The 19754-nt window shown below is 35.4% G+C and overlaps 2 protein-coding genes across 2 annotated transcripts in view; one reads left to right on the top strand and one right to left on the bottom strand.

The window, feature by feature from the left end:
• The first annotated feature begins 4021 nt into the window (after positions 1-4021).
• Positions 4022-8359, top strand: LOC145732534 (uncharacterized). The gene is made up of 2 exons (XM_081984859.1): positions 4022-4337; positions 6555-8359. Exons 1-2 carry the CDS (start codon positions 4088-4090, stop codon positions 8183-8185), a joined length of 1881 nt encoding a protein of 626 aa, XP_081840985.1. The 5' UTR covers positions 4022-4087; the 3' UTR covers positions 8186-8359.
• A 9888-nt stretch (positions 8360-18247) lies between these two features.
• Positions 18248-19754, bottom strand: part of LOC145732419 (actin-binding Rho-activating protein-like) — a 29874-nt gene continuing 28367 nt past the window's right edge. Inside the window, exon 5 of the mRNA XM_081984659.1 lies at positions 18248-18698. Coding sequence (XP_081840785.1) covers positions 18552-18698 — 147 coding nt within the window. The 3' untranslated portion in view covers positions 18248-18551. The remainder of the gene's footprint in view (positions 18699-19754) is intronic.

Here is a 19754-nt window from a genome sequence, read left to right as displayed (position 1 = left end):
TCTTGATCCTTTAAAAACCTTAGCCTTTTTGGCTATCATCCTTACTGACATCTTCATGTACCATCTCCGGTTTGGAGGTTGGCTCTCACCACCGCCATCCTTACTTTGGAAACTGCAGCTTTGAATAGGTTGAAGGACGTGACGCCAAACCATTCTAGTAAGTTTCTAGGTCAGGATATTCTTCTCCTTCCAACCCACTCAAGACGTCCTTCCCACGATCTTTCCCTGGATTATTTCTTGTAGAATCTCATAACGTGTCCGAGATATTGCAAATTCTTTCTTTTTGGCTTCATGTACGATCTCCACACGTGGAGATAGATAGATAGAGGCTTGCCTGATAACTTTTCCCAAATTCCTAGGTGATCAGCCGCTCTGCAGGAACGATATCCTTGCCCCAAATTAAGGCAAACACGCGAACTGGTACAGGATTCAGGCAGTTCTGGTGATAGCAGACCCAGAAGTTTAGATGCCGAGCTTTAGTTGCTTAACCCTGGCGTTTTGTCCTAACCAAGGACCCTTAGAAAGCAAAGATATAACAGAATAAAAACCTGACTGTCCCAAAAAAAGTTGTAGGCACCTTTAGTTGATCTTAAAAGGGTAGGTGGTCCCTTTTGGACTCGAATATCTTAGCTGGCTCTAACCTGAAGCTAGATTCAAACTATCCCGGACAAGACCATGGTTGTTCAGTAATCTTTCTTCCAACTCGTCTCAATGTTCGTGCTTTGGCCTGTTGGAGATCCGAACACCACATCACATGGAAGTGGAAGTTCTCGACCAAACAGAACTTTAGATGGTGACTGTCCCGTTGTGTTGTGGACTGCTGCTCTATACGCCATCAAGAAGAGCGGAATATGCTGGTCCCAATCTTTCTGGTGCTGATCAACAACCTTTGAGAGATGTTGCTTCATGGTTTTATTAAATCTCTCGACTATTCCATCCGACTGAGGATGAAGCGGCGTAGTTCGGGTCTTCCTAATGCCTAGCAGGTCACAGAGCCTCTCAAAGAGCCTGGACTCAAAGTTTCGTCCCTGATCAGAGTGGAACTCCAACGGCACACCAAATCTACTGAAGACATTTTCGACGAAAATATCAGCGACTGTGCTGGCTTCCTGAATTGGAATCGCAAAAACCTCAGGCCATTTGCTGAAGTAATCCATAGTAACTAAGTATTCTAAATCTATGTAGTGTAAAAATGTATGTTTACTGTAAATTAAACGAGATTTTCCTAATTCTAAGGGTAAAATAGGGTTTTCTAATCTATTCATTTTTATGTCACTCATTGCTAGAACGGTGAGAAGGATCAGAATTTGCCATATCAGCACTAGTTTCGCCGTCATGGTTTGCCTGATGATGTTTTATTAGGGGGTTTCCTAGCATGACTTTTCTGATAAGATGTTGTTTTTCAACTTAATTTCAGTTTAACCAATTAAACTTACTTTCTTAAACTTTGGTTTGTCTTTCGCACGAGCTTTTGTTTCAATAAAGGCAAATTTTTGATTATCGAAATTTGGTGGATCAGATCCTCTGTTTCATTTCGTTTTATGATGACTTTTTCCTTTATTTCTTGATTTTTCTCCTTAATTTGATCGTAAAATCTGTTTGATGTTTCTTTATGTTGTTGCACGTATGTAGATATAATGGCATTATCATTAAAGTCCTCCTCATTTAAGTTCCTCTGCCTTCCATGTGGGGGGAAAGGGGGGTAACTTTGATTTTTTATAGGCACACCTAATTTTTTATTGCAGATTCAGATTCTGCGGCTAAAAACACGTGGAATTTGTTTAAAACATTTTTTGGTATTAACGATTGCACTTTTTGTACTACAGAAAATACATTTTTAGCTTTTTTAATAATTGGTTCCTTTGCCAATTGTCAAGAAAACTTAAATTACCTCTTGCACTTTTTGTGCTCCTGATAAAAAATTCAATTCTTGACAATTTTGGCAAAAAATCGAATTTTGACTCAGGAAAGCGAAAATAACAGAAAATATATTTTTAGCTGATCCTTATAATTGGCTCCTTCGCCATTTGTCAAGAAAACTTAAATTACCTTTTGAACATTTTGTGCTCCTGATAGAAAATTCAATTTTTGACAATTTTGGCAAAAATGACAGAAAATACATTTTTAGCTTTTCTAATATTTGGTTCCTTCGCCAATTGTCAAGAAAACTTAAATTTCCTCTTGCACTTTTTGGGCTCCTGATAGAAAATTCAATTCTTGACAATTTTGACAAAAAATCGAATTTTGACTCAGGAGAGCAAAAATGACAGAAAATACATTTTTAGCTTTTCTAATAACTGGTTCCTTCGTCAATTGTCAAGAAAACTTAAATTACCTCTTGCACTTTTTGTGCTCCTGATAGAAAATTCAATTCTTGACAATTTTGGCAAAAAATCGTATTTTTGACTCAGGAGAGCAAAAATAACAGAAAATATAATTTTAGCTGATCCTTATAATTGGCTCCTTCGCCAATTGTCAAGAAAACTTAAATTTCCTCTTGCACTTTTTGTGCTCCTGGAAAAAATACGTTAGGTATTGTCATAAACATGTACCTTAGTCATTAGGTGATGTAAATCGCCAGCTTTTTTGAGAAAATTAGCAATGTTTGCTTTTGTCACGACATTTCACTTCTTAGGCTGATAATTTTTGGAGTGGTGCTCTGAAAATGCAAGTAAACCAGTAAATTTCTTGATGTCCATATTTCTTGTTAGAGATAGTTCCGTTCTTAACATAAAATAGATGCTCCATAAGGTGGAATTCTTTCCTTCGAACTAGGCCAACAAGACCTTCTCGTTTATATGATTTACATTTTTATCTTTGCACCAAGCATCAAATTTGGCATATGGCATATTTTGTCGGAATAACACTGGATAAGGCACTTTGGGCGGTTTCTTCCATATCGTTGTTAATATCACATTCTTAGAAGAAAATGCCAAAGGGTAAGATAACATCCTGAACGGGAAAACCTCCAGGGGAGGACGTGGAGGTAAAGGGAACAATGAGTGAAGGGGAAGGGATTTGGAAGTTGAGGGACTGGAGGAAAAAAAGAGTGCCACTATGTCTAAGTTGGTTATTGAAGCAAACCAAGTTGTCATTGGAAGAGGCTTTGTGAAGAATTCCCAGAAGGTCCAATAAGTTGCCTTTTTCACAGAAATGAAGGGCTTTAAAACAGTTGAGATCGATGGCTAAACTCTCTTTTGTGTTCATGTATTCGGGTTGAAAATGTCCTGCCTGTTTGACCAACATACTCAGCGGAGCAGTTGGGGATGCACCAAGAAAGCTGGTAAAGTACTGATTTGTTGAGGAGTTGGGTGTTTGGAGTTACCAGGAAACGAGAATCTGAATGTGAAACTTTAAAACGTATGGTAATACCGTGAGGTTTGAATAGGGATTCCAAGTAAAGGGAAAGGGGTCCCAAGAAGGGGATGGAGAAGTAGCTGGTTTCAGTGGATAAGTCTTTAACTACGAGATTCTTATTCACAAATTTATTAAAGTGGCTATAGTTTATTAACCAACCATGCTGGAAAACCATTGTTAAAGGCCACTGTTCTGATCCTGGACTGGTTAAAGCTAAGTTTGGAAAGGGGTATGTTAAAGAGTTTATGGAAAAATCAATTTAAGGCGGCTGTTTTTTTGGGAAAAGGGGTGGTTTGAGAAGAAAGGGATAATGCAATCTGTGCTAGTGGGTTTATGGTTATCTCTTGAGATTAGGTTGTCTAGAAAGTGTAAAGAAGGAGAAGATTGAAGTTCTATGGTGAATTTAATAGAATCGGTTTTTACTAATAACACTCCACTGGCAACGTCAGTAATTGATATCCAGTTTTAGCTTTATTTACATTTATAACTAAACAAAACGATAAAAGTATGAGTCATCGACCATGATGCCGCTGTTATCAATTAATACCGTTTTGACTTGAAAACATCTACTTTACACAAAGCCTCATCTTTTTATCTTAATATTGTTGACTGTTTTAATTAGAAATGTATGACAACAGTGCGATAATAAGTCTTGTTATCTTTTTGTCTTTCAATGCTTTCGATTTGATTAATTGTTATTAAGCATATTACTAGTAAAGCAACAACTAAAATGGCCGAGGCCTGTGCATCTTCGAGTGGTTCCAGGGTGAATAATAAAGTTCCAGCAGTTGGTATCGATTTGGGTACCAGTTTCTCTGTGGTGGCTGTTCGAAGACAAATCCATTGCGAAACCATTCCGAATGAATACAACTTGAGATTGACGCCATCTTGTGTCTATTATAAGCCTTTAGATGGAGAAGTTTTGGTTGGAAAGATGGCCTACACTATGGGAATTTCAAAAATTGAAAATTTAATTTTTGGTAAGTTTTCGGTATTTTACGTTATCTAATCAACGACTGACAGGAAGTTAATCTAAATGTGATCTAAGTTTTTTTTCCTAATCTAAATTTTTGCAAACAAAAGGAATAAAACAAAAATTACCTTTATCCACGACCGGAATATTATGAAGGTTTTATACGTCTGTTTGGCGTGAATTAAAGACCTTCTAATACACGACAGTGTGTTAAAGGCCTTTTAATACACTGTCGTGTATTAAACTCGACAAGAGTTCAAACATAGTGGAGCGTCGAGCATAGCAAAGACAACGCTGACAGAAAACTGTACCAAATTATGTTTTGACGTCTGTTATAGCAATCACGTGATACTGATACACGATTTAATTAGACAGTCACGTGACAACTGTCAAAATATTGGCCAAAGATCTAAAAACGACGGCTTGTCTCGAATACTTCAAGAAAACTCTTCCATACTGTGATTTTTTAGAGTTTCATATCGAAACTGGGCAAAGTCTGACAGTTTTAACTCTTCTAGCAGCTGTCACGTGATACTAAAACATCATTTCCTTAGACATTCACGTGTAAACTGTCAAATTATGGATCACGAGAGTCTAAAATACATTTTGTATCTAACGCTGCAAGAAAATTGTTACAAATTGTGTTTTTTAGAGCTTCATGTCCAGACTGGGCAAAGTTTGTCAGTTTTGACTCTTCTGGCAGTTGTCACGTGATACTAAAACACCATTTCCTTAGACATTTATGTGTCAACTGTCAAATTATGGATCATAAAACTCTAAAATACATTTTGTGTCTAACGCTGCAAGAAAACTGATTTGTGATTTTTAGAGATTTATCCCCAGATTGGGCGAAGTTTGTCAGTTTTGACGTTTATGGCAGTTGTCACGTGATACTAAAACACCATTTCCTTAGACATTCACGTATAAACTGTCAAATTATGGATTACGAAAGTCTAAAATACATTTTGTATCTAACGCTGCAAGAAAATTGTTACAAATTGTGTTTTTTAGAGCTTCATGTCCAGATTGGGCAAAGTTTGTCAGTTTTGACGTTTATGGCAGTTGTCACGTGATACTAAAACACCATTTCCTTAGACGTTAACGTGTAAACTGTCAAATTATGGATCATAAAACTCTAAAATACATTTTGTATCTAACGCTGCAAGAAAACTATTACAAATTGTGTTCTTTAGAGCTTCATGTCCAGACTGGGCAAAATTTGTCAGTTTTGACGTTTATGGCAGTTGTCACGTGATACTAAAACATCATTTCCTTAGACATTTACGTGTAAACTGTCAAATTATGGATCACAAAAGTCTAAAATACATTTTGTATCTAACGCTGAAAGAAAACTGATGCAAATTGTGTTTTTTAGAGCTTCATGTCCAGACTGGGCAAAGCTTGTCAGTTTTGACGTTTATGACAGTTGTCACGTGATACTAAAACACTATTTCCTTAGACATTTACGTGTAAACTGTCAAATTATGGATCAGAAAAGTCTAAAATACATTTTGTGTCTAACGCTGAAAGAAAACTTATGAGAATTGTGTTTTTTAGAGCTTCATGTCCAGACTGGGCAAAGTTTGTCAGTTTTGACGTTTATGGCAGTTGTCACGTGTTACTAAAACATCATTTCCTTAGACATTTACGTGTCAACTGTGAAATTAAGGATTACAAAAGTCTAAAATACATTTTGTGTCTAACGCTGAAAGAAAACTGATGCAACTTGTGTTCTTTAGAGCTTCATGTCCAGACTGGGCGAAGTTTGTCAGTTTTGACGTTTATGACAGTTGTCACGTGATACTAAAACACCATTTCCTTAGACATTTACGTGTAAACTGTCAAATTATGGATCACGAAAGTCTAAAATACATTTTGTGTCTAACGCTGAAAGAAAACTGATGCAACTTGTGTTCTTTAGAGCTTCATGTCCAGACTGGGCGAAGTTTGTCAGTTTTGACGTTTATGACAGTTGTCACGTGATACTAAAACACCATTTCCTTAGACATTTACGTGTAAACTGTCAAATTATGGATCACGAAAGTCTAAAATACATTTTAATTTTATTTATAACGCTGAAAGAAAACTGATGCAAATTGTGTTTTTTAGAGCTTCATGTCCAGACTGGGCAAAGTTTGTCAGTTTTGACGTTTGTGACAGTTGTCACGAGATATTTTAATTTAGCCTTGTCACGCTAATAAATTCGTAATATATTTTTTTTCAGACAACAAAAGATTAATTGGCCGCAATTTCAACGACATCTACGTGCAACAACTTCAATCATCGCCAAAAATCCGCTTTAAAGTAATAGAAGGCGAAAATGGAAAAGCTGAAATTGGCATCAATCACAGCGAAGAAAACTGGCAAAAATCACCAGAGGAAATCAGCTCGGAGGTTCTTAAACACCTGAAATACTACGCTTCTAAGTACTTGGGAGGCGATGTTACTGAGGCAGTTATTTCAGTTCCGGCGCATTTCAGCAATGCACAACGAAAAGCGACCAAAAAAGCTGCCGAGTTGGCTGGTCTAACAGTTTTGAAGCTGATCACTGAACCCGTAGCGGCTGCTGTTCACTTTGCTAATGATAAATTTGAAGCAAACGACTCGGCAACCATGCTGGTGTTCGATATTGGCGGTGGGACCTTGGATGTGTGCATAATTGAGCTGAAGGAAAAGAAATTTACTGTAAAAACCGTTGAAGGAGACAGCTTTTTAGGAGGGAACGATTTTGATGACATTTTAAGCAAACACTTTACCACCAAAATTGTTAACCAATTTGGTGAACGAGTGTTGAGGAGACCAATGCTAAGGAGAAGGATTGAAAATATGAGCCGTGTTATAAAAGAAACGTTATCGTTACAACCAACTGTTTCCATACCCATGGATTGTATTCACGAAGATGAAGGATGCAATTTAACTTTAACAAGACCTGAAATGGAGGAAATGTGCCAGGAACTCTTTGACAGAGCCTGGAAATTAGTAGAAAAATCCTTAAACAACGCTAATATGACTTCAGACAACATAACCGACGTGCTACTAGTGGGAGGGTCATCCAGAATTCCAAAAATAAAGCAAATGCTACACAACAACTTTCCCAACAGCAATATAAGAGTGGATTTTAATCCCGACGAAGCTGTAGCACTTGGGGCAGCTTTTCAAGCTGCCTCTATGACTACTACAGACTTTGAAAACTACCAAGTTAGCGACGTGACCCCTATCACTCTTGGCATAGGCCAGGACATGGATTTAATGGAACCTTTACTAGCAAAAAACACTAAAATCCCTTGCAAATCCGAACCATTCCTCTTCGCCAGCACCTTCCCAAACCAAAAACACGCGGTATTTGAAATTTACGAAGGCGAACGGAAAAATTGCAAGTATAACAATTGCCTGGGAACGTTCCAACTGGATAATCTACCACCAGGTATGGCAGGGAATGCGGTGTGTAAAGTCGTATTCGCCTTAAACGAGGATGGTATTCTGGAGGTAGAAGCCACCCCAATCGGGAGTGGAAACTCGCAGAAGATTACAGTCACCTTGGGGGACTTTAGGTTGTGCGAACAACATATCAGACAAGTTGCCAACACCGAAGATATTCATAAGGAAGACGAGTTGTTTGAGAGATTTGCCCATTTGGTTTTTCAGGCAAGGACTACTTGCTTGAATGTTATTAGTGAAGACAATTTGTCAACTATTCCAGTTGAAGCTGATAGGGAACTGGTTTCGTTTGAATGTGAACGGTTTCTTAGAGATTTGTATTCGTATACTTGTCGAAACGATCTTAAAAACCTGCAAACTAGATATCGGGTTTTCAAAGACGTTGTGCAAAGGTTTGTCGATTATCAACTTTTATGATTTTATCAGAACAGTTGTTTTGGTTTTGCTTCGATTTTTATGGTAAACTATACAAATTTGTATAATTTTATATTTTATTTTAATAATGATTCCTAAAATGTTGTTATCTAATAATCGGTGTTGTTTAAAATTGCTTTTGCTAAGATTGCACGAATAAAGCTATTCATATGTTAATTTTTGTCTAGTCAGTTCATTTCGATTCAATTAATGTCAGGTAGTGTTGCCAAGTCAAAATAGTTAATAGCGGTAGAATAATTCGCCAAAAAACGGTAGATCAAAAAAAAAATAAAAAAAATAAAAATTTTACAGTTTTGGCAATAGTAGTAGGCTTTTAGTGATAGTTGTCACGTGATCATAGAACATTATTTAGCTAGACGGTCACGTGACGACTGTCAAAATAACTGTCATAAATCTTGAAAACACGTCTTGTTTTGAACACTGGGTTAAACTTAAATTTTTGCAAATTCTAGGCAAATTTTGACAGTTTTGGCAATAGTGACATATACCACGTGGTTTTAGAGGAGAATTTAGCTAAGCAGTCAAACGACAACTGTCAAAATAACTGTCATAAATCTCAGAAAAGCGTTTTATAACAAATAATGCAAAAAAAAAACTTTTTAAACCCTGATTTTTGCAACTTTTGAGCATGGTTTGACAGTTTTGACGTTAGTGGCAGTTGTCACGTGATTGTAGAACACTATTTAGCTTGAAGGTCACGTGACGATTGTCAAATTAACTGTCATAAATCTTGAAAAGACGTCCTGTTTTGAACACTGGGTTAAACTTTAATTTTTGCAAATTCTCGTCAAATTTTGACAGTTTTGGCAGTAATGACATATACCACGTGGTTTTAGAGGATAATTTAGCAAAGCAGTCAAACGACAACTGTCAAAATAACTGTCATAAATCTCAGAAACGCGTTTTATAACAAATACTGCAAAAAAAAATTTTAAACCCTGATTTTTGCAACTTTTGAGCATGGTTTGACAGTTTTGACGTTAGTGGCAGTTGTCACGTGATTGTAGAACACTATTTAGCTTGAAGGTCACGTGATAATTATCAAAATAACTGTCATAAATCTTGAAAACACGTCTTGTTTTGAACACTGGGTTAAACTTGAATTTTTGCAAATTCTAGGCAAATTTTGACAGTTTTGGCAACAGTGACATATACCACGTGGTTTTAGAGGATAATTTAACTAAGCAGTCAAACGACAACTGTCAAAATAACTGTTATACATCTCAGAAAAGCGTTTTATAACAAATACTGCAAAAAAAACTTATTAAACCCTGATTTTTGCAACTTTTGAGCATGGTTTGACAGTTTTGACGTTAGTGGCAGTTGTCACGTGATTGTAGAACACTATTTAGCTTGAAGGTCACGTGATAATTATCAAAATAACTGTCATAAATCTTGAAAACACGTCTTGTTTTGAACACTGGGTTAAACTTGAATTTTTGCAAATTCTAGTCAAATTTTGACAGTTTTGGCAATAATGACATATATCACGTGGTTTTAGAAGATAATTTAGCTAAGCAGTCAAACGACAACTGTCAAAATAACTGTCATAAACTTCAGAAAAGCGTTTTATAACAAATACTGCAAAAAAAAATTTTAAACCCTGATTTTTGCAACTTTTGAGCATGGTTTGACAGTTTTGACGTTAGTGGCAGTTGTCACGTGATTGTAGAACACTATTTAGCTAGACGGTCACGCGACGATTGTCAAAATAACTGTCATAAATCTTGAAAACGCGTCCTGTTTTGAACACAGGGTTAAACTTGAATTTTCGTAAATTCTAGTCAAATTTTAACAGTTTTGGCAATAGTGACATACACGACGTGGTTTTAAAGGATATTTAACTAAGCAGTCAAACGACAACAGTCAAAATAACTGTCATAAATAACAGAAACGCGTTTTCTATCAAACACTGCAAAAAAACGTTTTTAAATCCTGATTTTTGCAACTTTTGAGCACAGTTTGACAGGTTTGATGGTTTTGACAGTTGTCACGTGATCATAGAACATTATTTAGCTAGACGGTCACGTGACGATTGTCAAAATAACTGTCATAAATCTTGGAAACACGTCTTGTTTTGAACACTGGGTTAAACTTGAATTTTCGTAAATTCTAGTCAAATTTTCACAGTTTTGGCAATAGTGACATATACCACGTGGTTTTACAGAAAAATTTAGCTAAGCAGTCAAACGGCAACTGTCAAAATAACTGTCATAAATCTCAGAAATGCGTTTTATAACAAATACTGCAAAAAAAACTTTTTAAACCTTGATTTTTGCAACTTTTGAACACAGTTTGACAGCTTTGACGGTTTTGACAGTTGTCACGTGATCATAGAACATTATTTAGCTAGACGGTCACGTGACGATTGTCAAAATAACTGTCATAAATCTTGAAAACACGTCCTGTTTTGAACACTGGGTTAAACTTGAATTTTCGTAAATTCTAGTCAAATTTTCACAGTTTTGGCAATAGTGACATACACGACGTGGTTTTAAAGAATATTTAACTAAGCAGTCAAACGACAACAGTCAAAATAACTGTCATAAATAACAGAAACGCGTTTTCTATCTAACACTGCAAAAAAAAATTTTTAAACCCTGATTTTTGCAACTTTTGACCGCAGTTTGACAGTTTTGACATTAGTGACAGTTGTCACGTGATTGTAGAACACTATTTAGCTAGACGGTCACGTGACGATTGTCAAAATAACTATTATAAATCTCAGAAACGCCTTTAGAACAAATACTGCAAAAAAAACTTTTTAAACCCTGATTTTTGCAACTTTTGAGCATGGTTTGACAGTTTTGACGTTAGTGGCAGTTGTCACGTGATTGTAGAACACTATTTAGCTTGAAGGTCACGTGATAATTATCAAAATAACTGTCATAAATCTTGAAAACACGTCTTGTTTTGAACACTGGGTTAAACTTGAATTTTTGCAAATTCTAGTCAAATTTTGACAGTTTTGGCAATAATGACATATATCACGTGGTTTTAGAAGATAATTTAGCTAAGCAGTCAAACGACAACTGTCAAAATAACTGTCATAAACTTCAGAAAAGCGTTTTATAACAAATACTGCAAAAAAAAATTTTAAACCCTGATTTTTGCAACTTTTGAGCATGGTTTGACAGTTTTGACGTTAGTGGCAGTTGTCACGTGATTGTAGAACACTATTTAGCTAGACGGTCACGCGACGATTGTCAAAATAACTGTCATAAATCTTGAAAACGCGTCCTGTTTTGAACACAGGGTTAAACTTGAATTTTCGTAAATTCTAGTCAAATTTTAACAGTTTTGGCAATAGTGACATACACGACGTGGTTTTAAAGGATATTTAACTAAGCAGTCAAACGACAACAGTCAAAATAACTGTCATAAATAACAGAAACGCGTTTTCTATCAAACACTGCAAAAAAACGTTTTTAAATCCTGATTTTTGCAACTTTTGAGCACAGTTTGACAGGTTTGATGGTTTTGACAGTTGTCACGTGATCATAGAACATTATTTAGCTAGACGGTCACGTGACGATTGTCAAAATAACTGTCATAAATCTTGGAAACACGTCTTGTTTTGAACACTGGGTTAAACTTGAATTTTCGTAAATTCTAGTCAAATTTTCACAGTTTTGGCAATAGTGACATATACCACGTGGTTTTACAGAAAAATTTAGCTAAGCAGTCAAACGGCAACTGTCAAAATAACTGTCATAAATCTCAGAAATGCGTTTTATAACAAATACTGCAAAAAAAACTTTTTAAACCTTGATTTTTGCAACTTTTGAACACAGTTTGACAGCTTTGACGGTTTTGACAGTTGTCACGTGATCATAGAACATTATTTAGCTAGACGGTCACGTGACGATTGTCAAAATAACTGTCATAAATCTTGAAAACACGTCCTGTTTTGAACACTGGGTTAAACTTGAATTTTCGTAAATTCTAGTCAAATTTTCACAGTTTTGGCAATAGTGACATACACGACGTGGTTTTAAAGAATATTTAACTAAGCAGTCAAACGACAACAGTCAAAATAACTGTCATAAATAACAGAAACGCGTTTTCTATCTAACACTGCAAAAAAAAATTTTTAAACCCTGATTTTTGCAACTTTTGACCGCAGTTTGACAGTTTTGACATTAGTGACAGTTGTCACGTGATTGTAGAACACTATTTAGCTAGACGGTCACGTGACGATTGTCAAAATAACTATTATAAATCTCAGAAACGCCTTTAGAACAAATACTGCAAAAAAAACTTTTTAAACACTGATTTTTGCAACTTTTGAGCACAGTTTGACAGGTTTGACGGTTTTGACAGTTGTCACGTGATCATAGAACATTATTTAGCTAGACGGTCACGTGACGACTGTCAAAATAACTGTCATAAATCTTGGAAACACGTCTTGTTTTGAACACTGGGTTAAAGTTAAATTTTTGCAAATTCTAGTCAAATTTTGACAGTTTTGGCAATAGTGACATATACCACGTGGTTTTAGAGGAGAATTTAGCTAAGCAGTCAAACGACAACTGTCAGAATAACTGTCATAAATCTCAGAAACGCGTTTTCTATCAAACACTGCAAAAAAACGTTTTTAAATACTGATTTTTGCAACTTTTGAACACAGTTTGACAGGTTTGACGGTTTTGACAGTTGTCACGTGATCATAGAACATTATTTAGCTAGATGGTCACGTGACGATTGTCAAAATAACTGTCATAAATCTTGAAAACACGTCCTGTTTTGAACACTGGGTTAAACTTGAATTTTCGTAAATTCTCGTCAAATTTTGACAGTTTTGGCAATAGTGACATATACCACGTGGTTTTAGAGGATAATTTAGCTAGACAGTCACGTGGATTAGAAAAATTAATGTTTTAAGCGCATTTTTAGAATTATCATTAGATTTCCTAACCTGAAAAAACACTACCAAATAAATCATGTGGATTTGGCAATTCGCAGTATATAAAATGTTTCACAATTCGCATAATGACAATGTGATTAAAAACCGTAGATTATACACAAAAAAAATAAAACAGAAGATAGGTAGAACAACCACAAAATCGGTAGATATACCGTTTTGACGATAGACATGGCAACATTGATTCCAGGTTATAGGTATTGGCGTTTTTATCATGTAACGGTTCAATTTTTCCCACTAAAAATAAGCCAAAATGCAATGTTTTGATGCCAACTGTCAGTGAGGATGACAATCAGAAGAATTATTTTGTTTACGTTCAAACGTAGCTCTAATTATTGGTCTATTTTATATCGCACGCTGAAGATTGTCTGCGATTGGTCTATTTCATATCGCACGGTTGCGGAAAGTCTAGGATTCTGTATTCGTTCGACCGTTGGCAATTGCCTACTTATCCGTTCTCTAAACTGTTAAGGAATGAAGCAATACCCCTGTAGGAGTGGAAAAACATTGTTCTATACGTCTGAGCATTGTAGAGTTGAATAAAACTGTAGTTTTGTTAACAATGTCCGACTTAAATGCAACTATACAGGATGATTCCAAAGTTGGGGCTTTCCTTTCACCTGCGAATAGGGCTTCAAAAAATAAGGTTCAAGGTTAAATAATTTTTTTTTTTTTTTTTCTACCTTTTTTAGTTTTTGAGATATTTCAACTCGAAAATTGTGTCACTTTCTGTGAGTTTGCAGCGTTGTTGCCAGGTTTGAAGCCTTGTGAAGCTGTAATTTGCACTCCAATCTAGATTTTTTTTTATATCATTAGAAAGAGGATGAAAAATGTTACAAAATGTCGGTTGAGCGAATTTTCTAACTTTTTCAGTTTTTGAGAAATTTCAATTCGAAAATTGTGTCACTTTTTGTGAGTTTGCAGCGTTGTTGCCAGGTTTGAAGCCTTGTGAAGCTGTAATTTGCACTCCAATTTTGATTTTTTATATATCATTAGAAAGAGGATTAAAAATATTACAAAATGTCGGTTGAGCGAATTTTCTAACTTTTTCAGTTTTTGAGAAATTTCAATTCGAAAATTGTGTCACTTTTTGTGAGTTTGCAGCGTTGTTGCCAGGTTTGAAGCCTTGTGAAGCTGTAATTTGCACTCCAATCTAGATTTTTTATATATCATTGGAAAGAGGATAAAAAATGTTACAAAATGTCGGTTGAGCGAATTTTCTAACTTTTTCAGTTTTTGATAAATTTCAATTCGAAAGTTGTGTCACTTTTTGTGAGTTTGCAGCGTTGTTGCCAGGTTTGAAGCCTTGTGAAGCTGTAATTTGCACTCCAATCTAGATTTTTTATATATCATTAGAAAGAGGATAAAAAATGTTACAAAATGTCGGTTGAGCGAATTTTCTAACTTTTTCAGTTTTTGATAAATTTCAATTCGAAAATTGTGTCACTTTTTGTGAGTTTGCAGCGTTGTTGCCAGGTTTGAAGCCTTGTGAAGCTGTAATTTGCACTCCAATCTAGATTTTTTATATATCATTGGAAAGAGGATAAAAAATGTTACAAAATGTCGGTTGAGCGAATTTTCTAACTTTTTCAGTTTTTGATAAATTTCAATTCGAAAGTTGTGTCACTTTTTGTGAGTTTGCAGCGTTGTTGCCAGGTTTGAAGCCTTGTGAAGCTGTAATTTGCACTCCAATCTAGATTTTTTATATATCATTAGAAAGAGGATAAAAAATGTTACAAAATGTCGGTTGAGCGAATTTTCTAACTTTTTCAGTTTTTGATAAATTTCAATTCGAAAATTGTGTCACTTTTTGTGAGTTTGCAGCGTTGTTGCCAGGTTTGAAGCCTTGTGAAGCTGTAATTTGCACTCCAATCTAGATTTTTTATATATCATTAGAAAGAGGATAAAAAATGTTACAAAATGTCGGTTGAGCGAATTTTCTAACTTTTTCAGTTTTTGATAAATTTCAATTCGAAAGTTGTGTCACTTTTTGTGAGTTTGCAGCGTTGTTGCCAGGTTTGAAGCCTTGTGAAGCTGTAATTTGCACTCCAATCTAGATTTTTTATATATCATTAGAAAGAGGATAAAAAATGTTACAAAATGTCGGTTGAGCGAATTTTCTAACTTTTTCAGTTTTTGATAAATTTCAATTCGAAAATTGTGTCACTTTTTGTGAGTTTGCAGCGTTGTTGCCAGGTTTGAAGCCTTGTGAAGCTGTAATTTGCACTCCAATCTAGATTTTTTATATATCATTGGAAAGAGGATAAAAAATGTTACAAAATGTCGGTTGAGCGAATTTTCTAACTTTTTCAGTTTTTGATAAATTTCAATTCGAAAGTTGTGTCGCTTTTTGTGAGTTTGCAGCGTTGTTGCCAGGTTTGAAGCCTTGTGAAGCTGTAATTTGCACTCCAATCTTGATTTTTTATATATCATTAGAAAGAGTATAAAAAATGTTACAAAATGTCGGTTGAGCGAATTTTCTAACTTTTTCAGTTTTTGATAAATTTCAATTCGAAAATTGTGTCACTTTTTGTGAGTTTGCAGCGTTGTTGCCAGGTTTGAAGCCTTGTGAAGCTGTAATTTGCACTCCAATCTTGATTTTTTATATATCATTAGAAAGAGTATAAAAAATGTTACAAAATGTCGGTTGAGCGAATTTTCTAACTTTTTCAGTTTTTGAGAAATTTCAGTTCGAAAATTGTGTCACTTTCTGTGAGTTTGCAGCGTTGTTGCTCAGTTTGAAGCCTTGTAAAGCTGTAATTTGCACTCCAATCTAGATTTTTTATATATCATTAGAAAGAGGATAAAAAATTTTACAAAATGTCGGTTGAGAGAATTTTCTAACTTTTGTTCAAGAACTAACACGAACGCGACCTTTTAAAAATGGACACTTACTAAGTTTAGTTGTAGAATTTAAAAAATTTAAAAATCTTTACGGTTGTTTTTCAAATTTGGAAAACCCTAACATCATAGATTAACACAACTAAATAGATGTTAATCTCCGTGTTAACAAGGTGAAGCAGTGTATGTATGAATTCTTTCGAGTCACAGGGGTCGCCACATGTTCACATTTGATGGTCGTCAGATGTCATTTTTACGTCTTTATTGTCATGACAGATTTTTAAAAGCGGCATCTGTTGGTAGACTTGCATAAACTGGTATTGGCGGGCTTTTTGAATTAAATTAAGTCCTTATTTCATGGTTTTGGTTCAAGAAACAGGTAAATAAAACAAAGTCCAGTGTATACAATAGTTATTTATGTATTAAGCGCGCAAACGCAATGACTTTTATGCTCTGAGAATGAAGTTTTAAGAAAAATTAAAAAATGTCCAATGTCTAATATAGTGGCTCCCCCTGGTTCTCGAAAGAATCCAAAACAAGGCTTCACGTTGCCTATTTGAGATTAGTGGGCCTGGTTGTCATATAAATGCAATAAATCCGTTTGACTTAAATGATAATGCCATTATATCTACATACGTGCAACAACATAAAGAAACATCAAATAGACTTTACGATCAAATTAAGAAGAAAAATCTGATTCACCAAATTTCGATAATCAAAAATTTGCCTTTATTCAAACAAAAGCTCGTGCGAAAGACAAACCAAAATTTAAGAAAGTAGGTTTAATTGGTTAAACTGATATTAAGTTGAAAAACAACATCTTATCAGAAAAGTCATGCTAGGAAACCCCTAATAAAACATCATCTTCAAACTAGTGCTGATATGGCAAATTTTGATCCTTCTCACCGTTCTAGCAATGAGTGACATAAAAATGAATAGATTAAAAAACCCTATTTTACACTTAGAATTAGGAAAATCTCGTTTAATTTACACTAAACATACATTTTTACACTACATAGATTTAGAATACTTAGTTACTTCAACAAATGGCTTGAGGTGTTTGCGATTCCAAATCAAGAAGCCAGCACAGTCGCTGATATTCTCGTCGAAAATGTCTTCAGTAGATTTGGTGTGCCGTTGGAGTTACACTCTGATCAGGGAAGAAACTTTGAGTCCAAGCTCTTTCAGAGGCTCTGTGACCTGCTAGGCATTAGGAAGACCCGAACAACGCCGCTTCATCCTCAGTCGGATGGAATGGTCGAGAGATTTCAATAAGACCACAGAGCAACATCTCTCAAAGGTTGTTGATCAGGATCAGAAAGATTGCGCTCTTCTTGATGGCGTATAGAGCAGCAGTTCACAACACAACGGGACAGTCACCATCTAAAGTTCTGTTTAGTCCAGAACTTCCACTTCCATGTGATGTGGTGTTCGGATCTCCAACAGGCCAAAGCACGAACATTGAGAACTACGTTGATGAGTTGCAAGAAAGATTACTGAACAACCATGGTCTTGTCAGGGATAGTTTGAATCTAGCTTCAGGTTAGAGCCAGCTAAGATATTCGAGTTCAAAAGGGACCACCTACCCTTTTAAGATCAACTAAAGGTGCCTATAACTTTTTTTCGGACAGCCAGGTTCTTATTCTGTTATATCTTTGCTTTCTAATGGTCGTTGGTTAGGGAAAAACGCCAGGGTTACGCAACTAAAGCTCGGCATCTAAACTTCTGGGTCTGCTATCACCAGAACTACCTGAATCCTGTACCAGTTCTCGTGTTTGCCTTAATTTGGGGCAAAGATACCGTTCCTGCAGAGCGGCCGATCACCTAGGAATCTGGGAAAAGTTATCAGGCAAGCTTCTATCTATCTCCAAGTGTGGAGATCGTACACGAAGTTAAAAAGAACAAAAAGACACGTTATGAGATTCTGCAAGTCATAATCCAGGGAAAGATCGTGGAAAGGACGTCTTGAGTGGGTTGGAAGGAGAAGAATATCCTGACCTAGAAACTTACGAGAATGGTTTGGTGTCACGTCCTTCAACCTGTTCAAAGCTGCAATTTCCAAAGTAAGGATGGCAGTGGTGAGAGCCAACCTCCGACCCGGAGATGGTACATGAAGATGTCAGTAAGGATGATAGCCAAAAAGGCTAAGGTTTTTAAAGGATCAAGATTAGCTGACTCTAGTCTATTTCATATCTCACCAGTTAGGATTAGACTGTGATTCCATATGCGTTTAAATCCATATCCTAATTAACCCTTGTAGGAGTAACTAAAAAACAAAGTTCAGTCTCTTATTGTATATTTACAGTTACTTTAAGTTACGATTAGAATTTGGAAATACTTGAGGTTTCTAAAACCTAATGCCAGTAATAATTACAATAAACTCTATTTCACAAACATTTTTAAGAACACTCATATTGGATTCGATATTAAATGTGCACTAATATGTTACTTTTCGTTAACAAAACACGCGAATATGAGATACTGGTCCACTCATAACCTCCTGTATATTAAGAAGGTTTATCAAAAATGAATAATCAAACAGAAAAATTTTGAATAATTATCGGTACTATTGCAATGTTTGCATTAAATGTAATTGCCAGTATCCAAATCTCCATTGGTGGCTATGCTCTCTTTCAGTTGTTGCGCAGCGACGTCCATTTTTTCCTTTAAAATTTGGTAGATTTCTTTGTAGGATTTGAGAAGGACGATTGGAACATGGTCATCCCGTCTCTGTAAGTTGGAAAGTCCAGTTAATTCAATAATATACAAAGTGTAGTATTTAAAATTGTGATCAAGCTCTTCGTTACTCTGTACAGGATAACACAAATTTCTGTGCATGGGGATTTGGAAAAAGCTAAGAGATACCAATGATATATAGAGTTGGTTGAATTGAATCAAAGTTCAGGTAGTTTTCCAGTTACTTCCGGACATATTCGAAAAAATACGAAATTTCGGAAAAATTTATTTTATTGTGAGCTTATAAAAGTAAATGACTCTGTATCTTTTTAAGCGGATTTTGAAAATGTTTTGTTTTCTGATTTAAATGACGTGCAACGCTCCTTTAATCTCTTGAATTTTTAGGTTAGAATTGGCAGAATTGTTAATTAGTGACGTAGATTGCTCCTACACAAAACGCATGTTGTTTAATTTAATATATTAGTTATTAAAATTGCAAAATGCGTAAATATGCCTTTCCTAGTAATACAAAATTATCAATATCAATAAATTTGAATTATTTCAGCACATTTGTACAGACAGATGTCACGTGATACTAAAACACCATTTCCTTAGACACTTACGTGTCAACTGTCAAATTATGGATCATAAAACTCTAAAATACATTTTGTATCTAACGCTGCAAGAAAATTGTTACAAATTGTGTTTTTTAGAGCTTCATGTCCAAACTGGGCAAAGTTTGTCAGTTTTGACTCTTCTGGCAGTTGTCACGTGATACTAAAACATCATTTCCTTAGACGTTTACGTGTTAACTGTCAAATTATGGATCATAAAACTCTAAAATACATTTTGTGTCTAACGCTGCAAGAAAATTGTTACAAATTGTGTTTTTTAGAGCTTCATGACCAGACTGGGCAAAGTTTGTCAGTTTTGACGTTAATGGCAGTTGTCACGTGATACTAAAACACCATTTCCTTAGACACTTACGTGTCAACTGTCAAATTATGGATCATAAAACTCTAAAATACATTTTGTGTCTAACGCTGCAAGAAAATTGTTACAAATTGTGTTTTATAGAGCTTCATGTCCAAACTGGGCAAAGTTTGTCAG

Source organism: Ips typographus, linkage group LG8, assembly GCF_016097725.1.
Source record: "Ips typographus isolate SLU linkage group LG8, UJ_Ityp_2.0, whole genome shotgun sequence".
NCBI lineage: Eukaryota > Metazoa > Arthropoda > Insecta > Coleoptera > Curculionidae > Ips > Ips typographus.
Note: the sequence above shows the minus strand (reverse complement) of the source record. Positions and strands in the feature narration are given on the sequence as shown.

Excerpts from the sequence above, each read along its gene's own strand:
- LOC145732534 (XM_081984859.1), top strand. The coding sequence starts at position 4,088 with ATGGCCGAGGCCTGTGCATCTTCGAGTGGTTCCAGGGTGAATAATAAA. Across the intron at positions 4,338-6,554 it reads AATTGAAAATTTAATTTTTG|ACAACAAAAGATTAATTGGC; the intron begins GTAAGTTTTCGG and ends ATTTTTTTTCAG.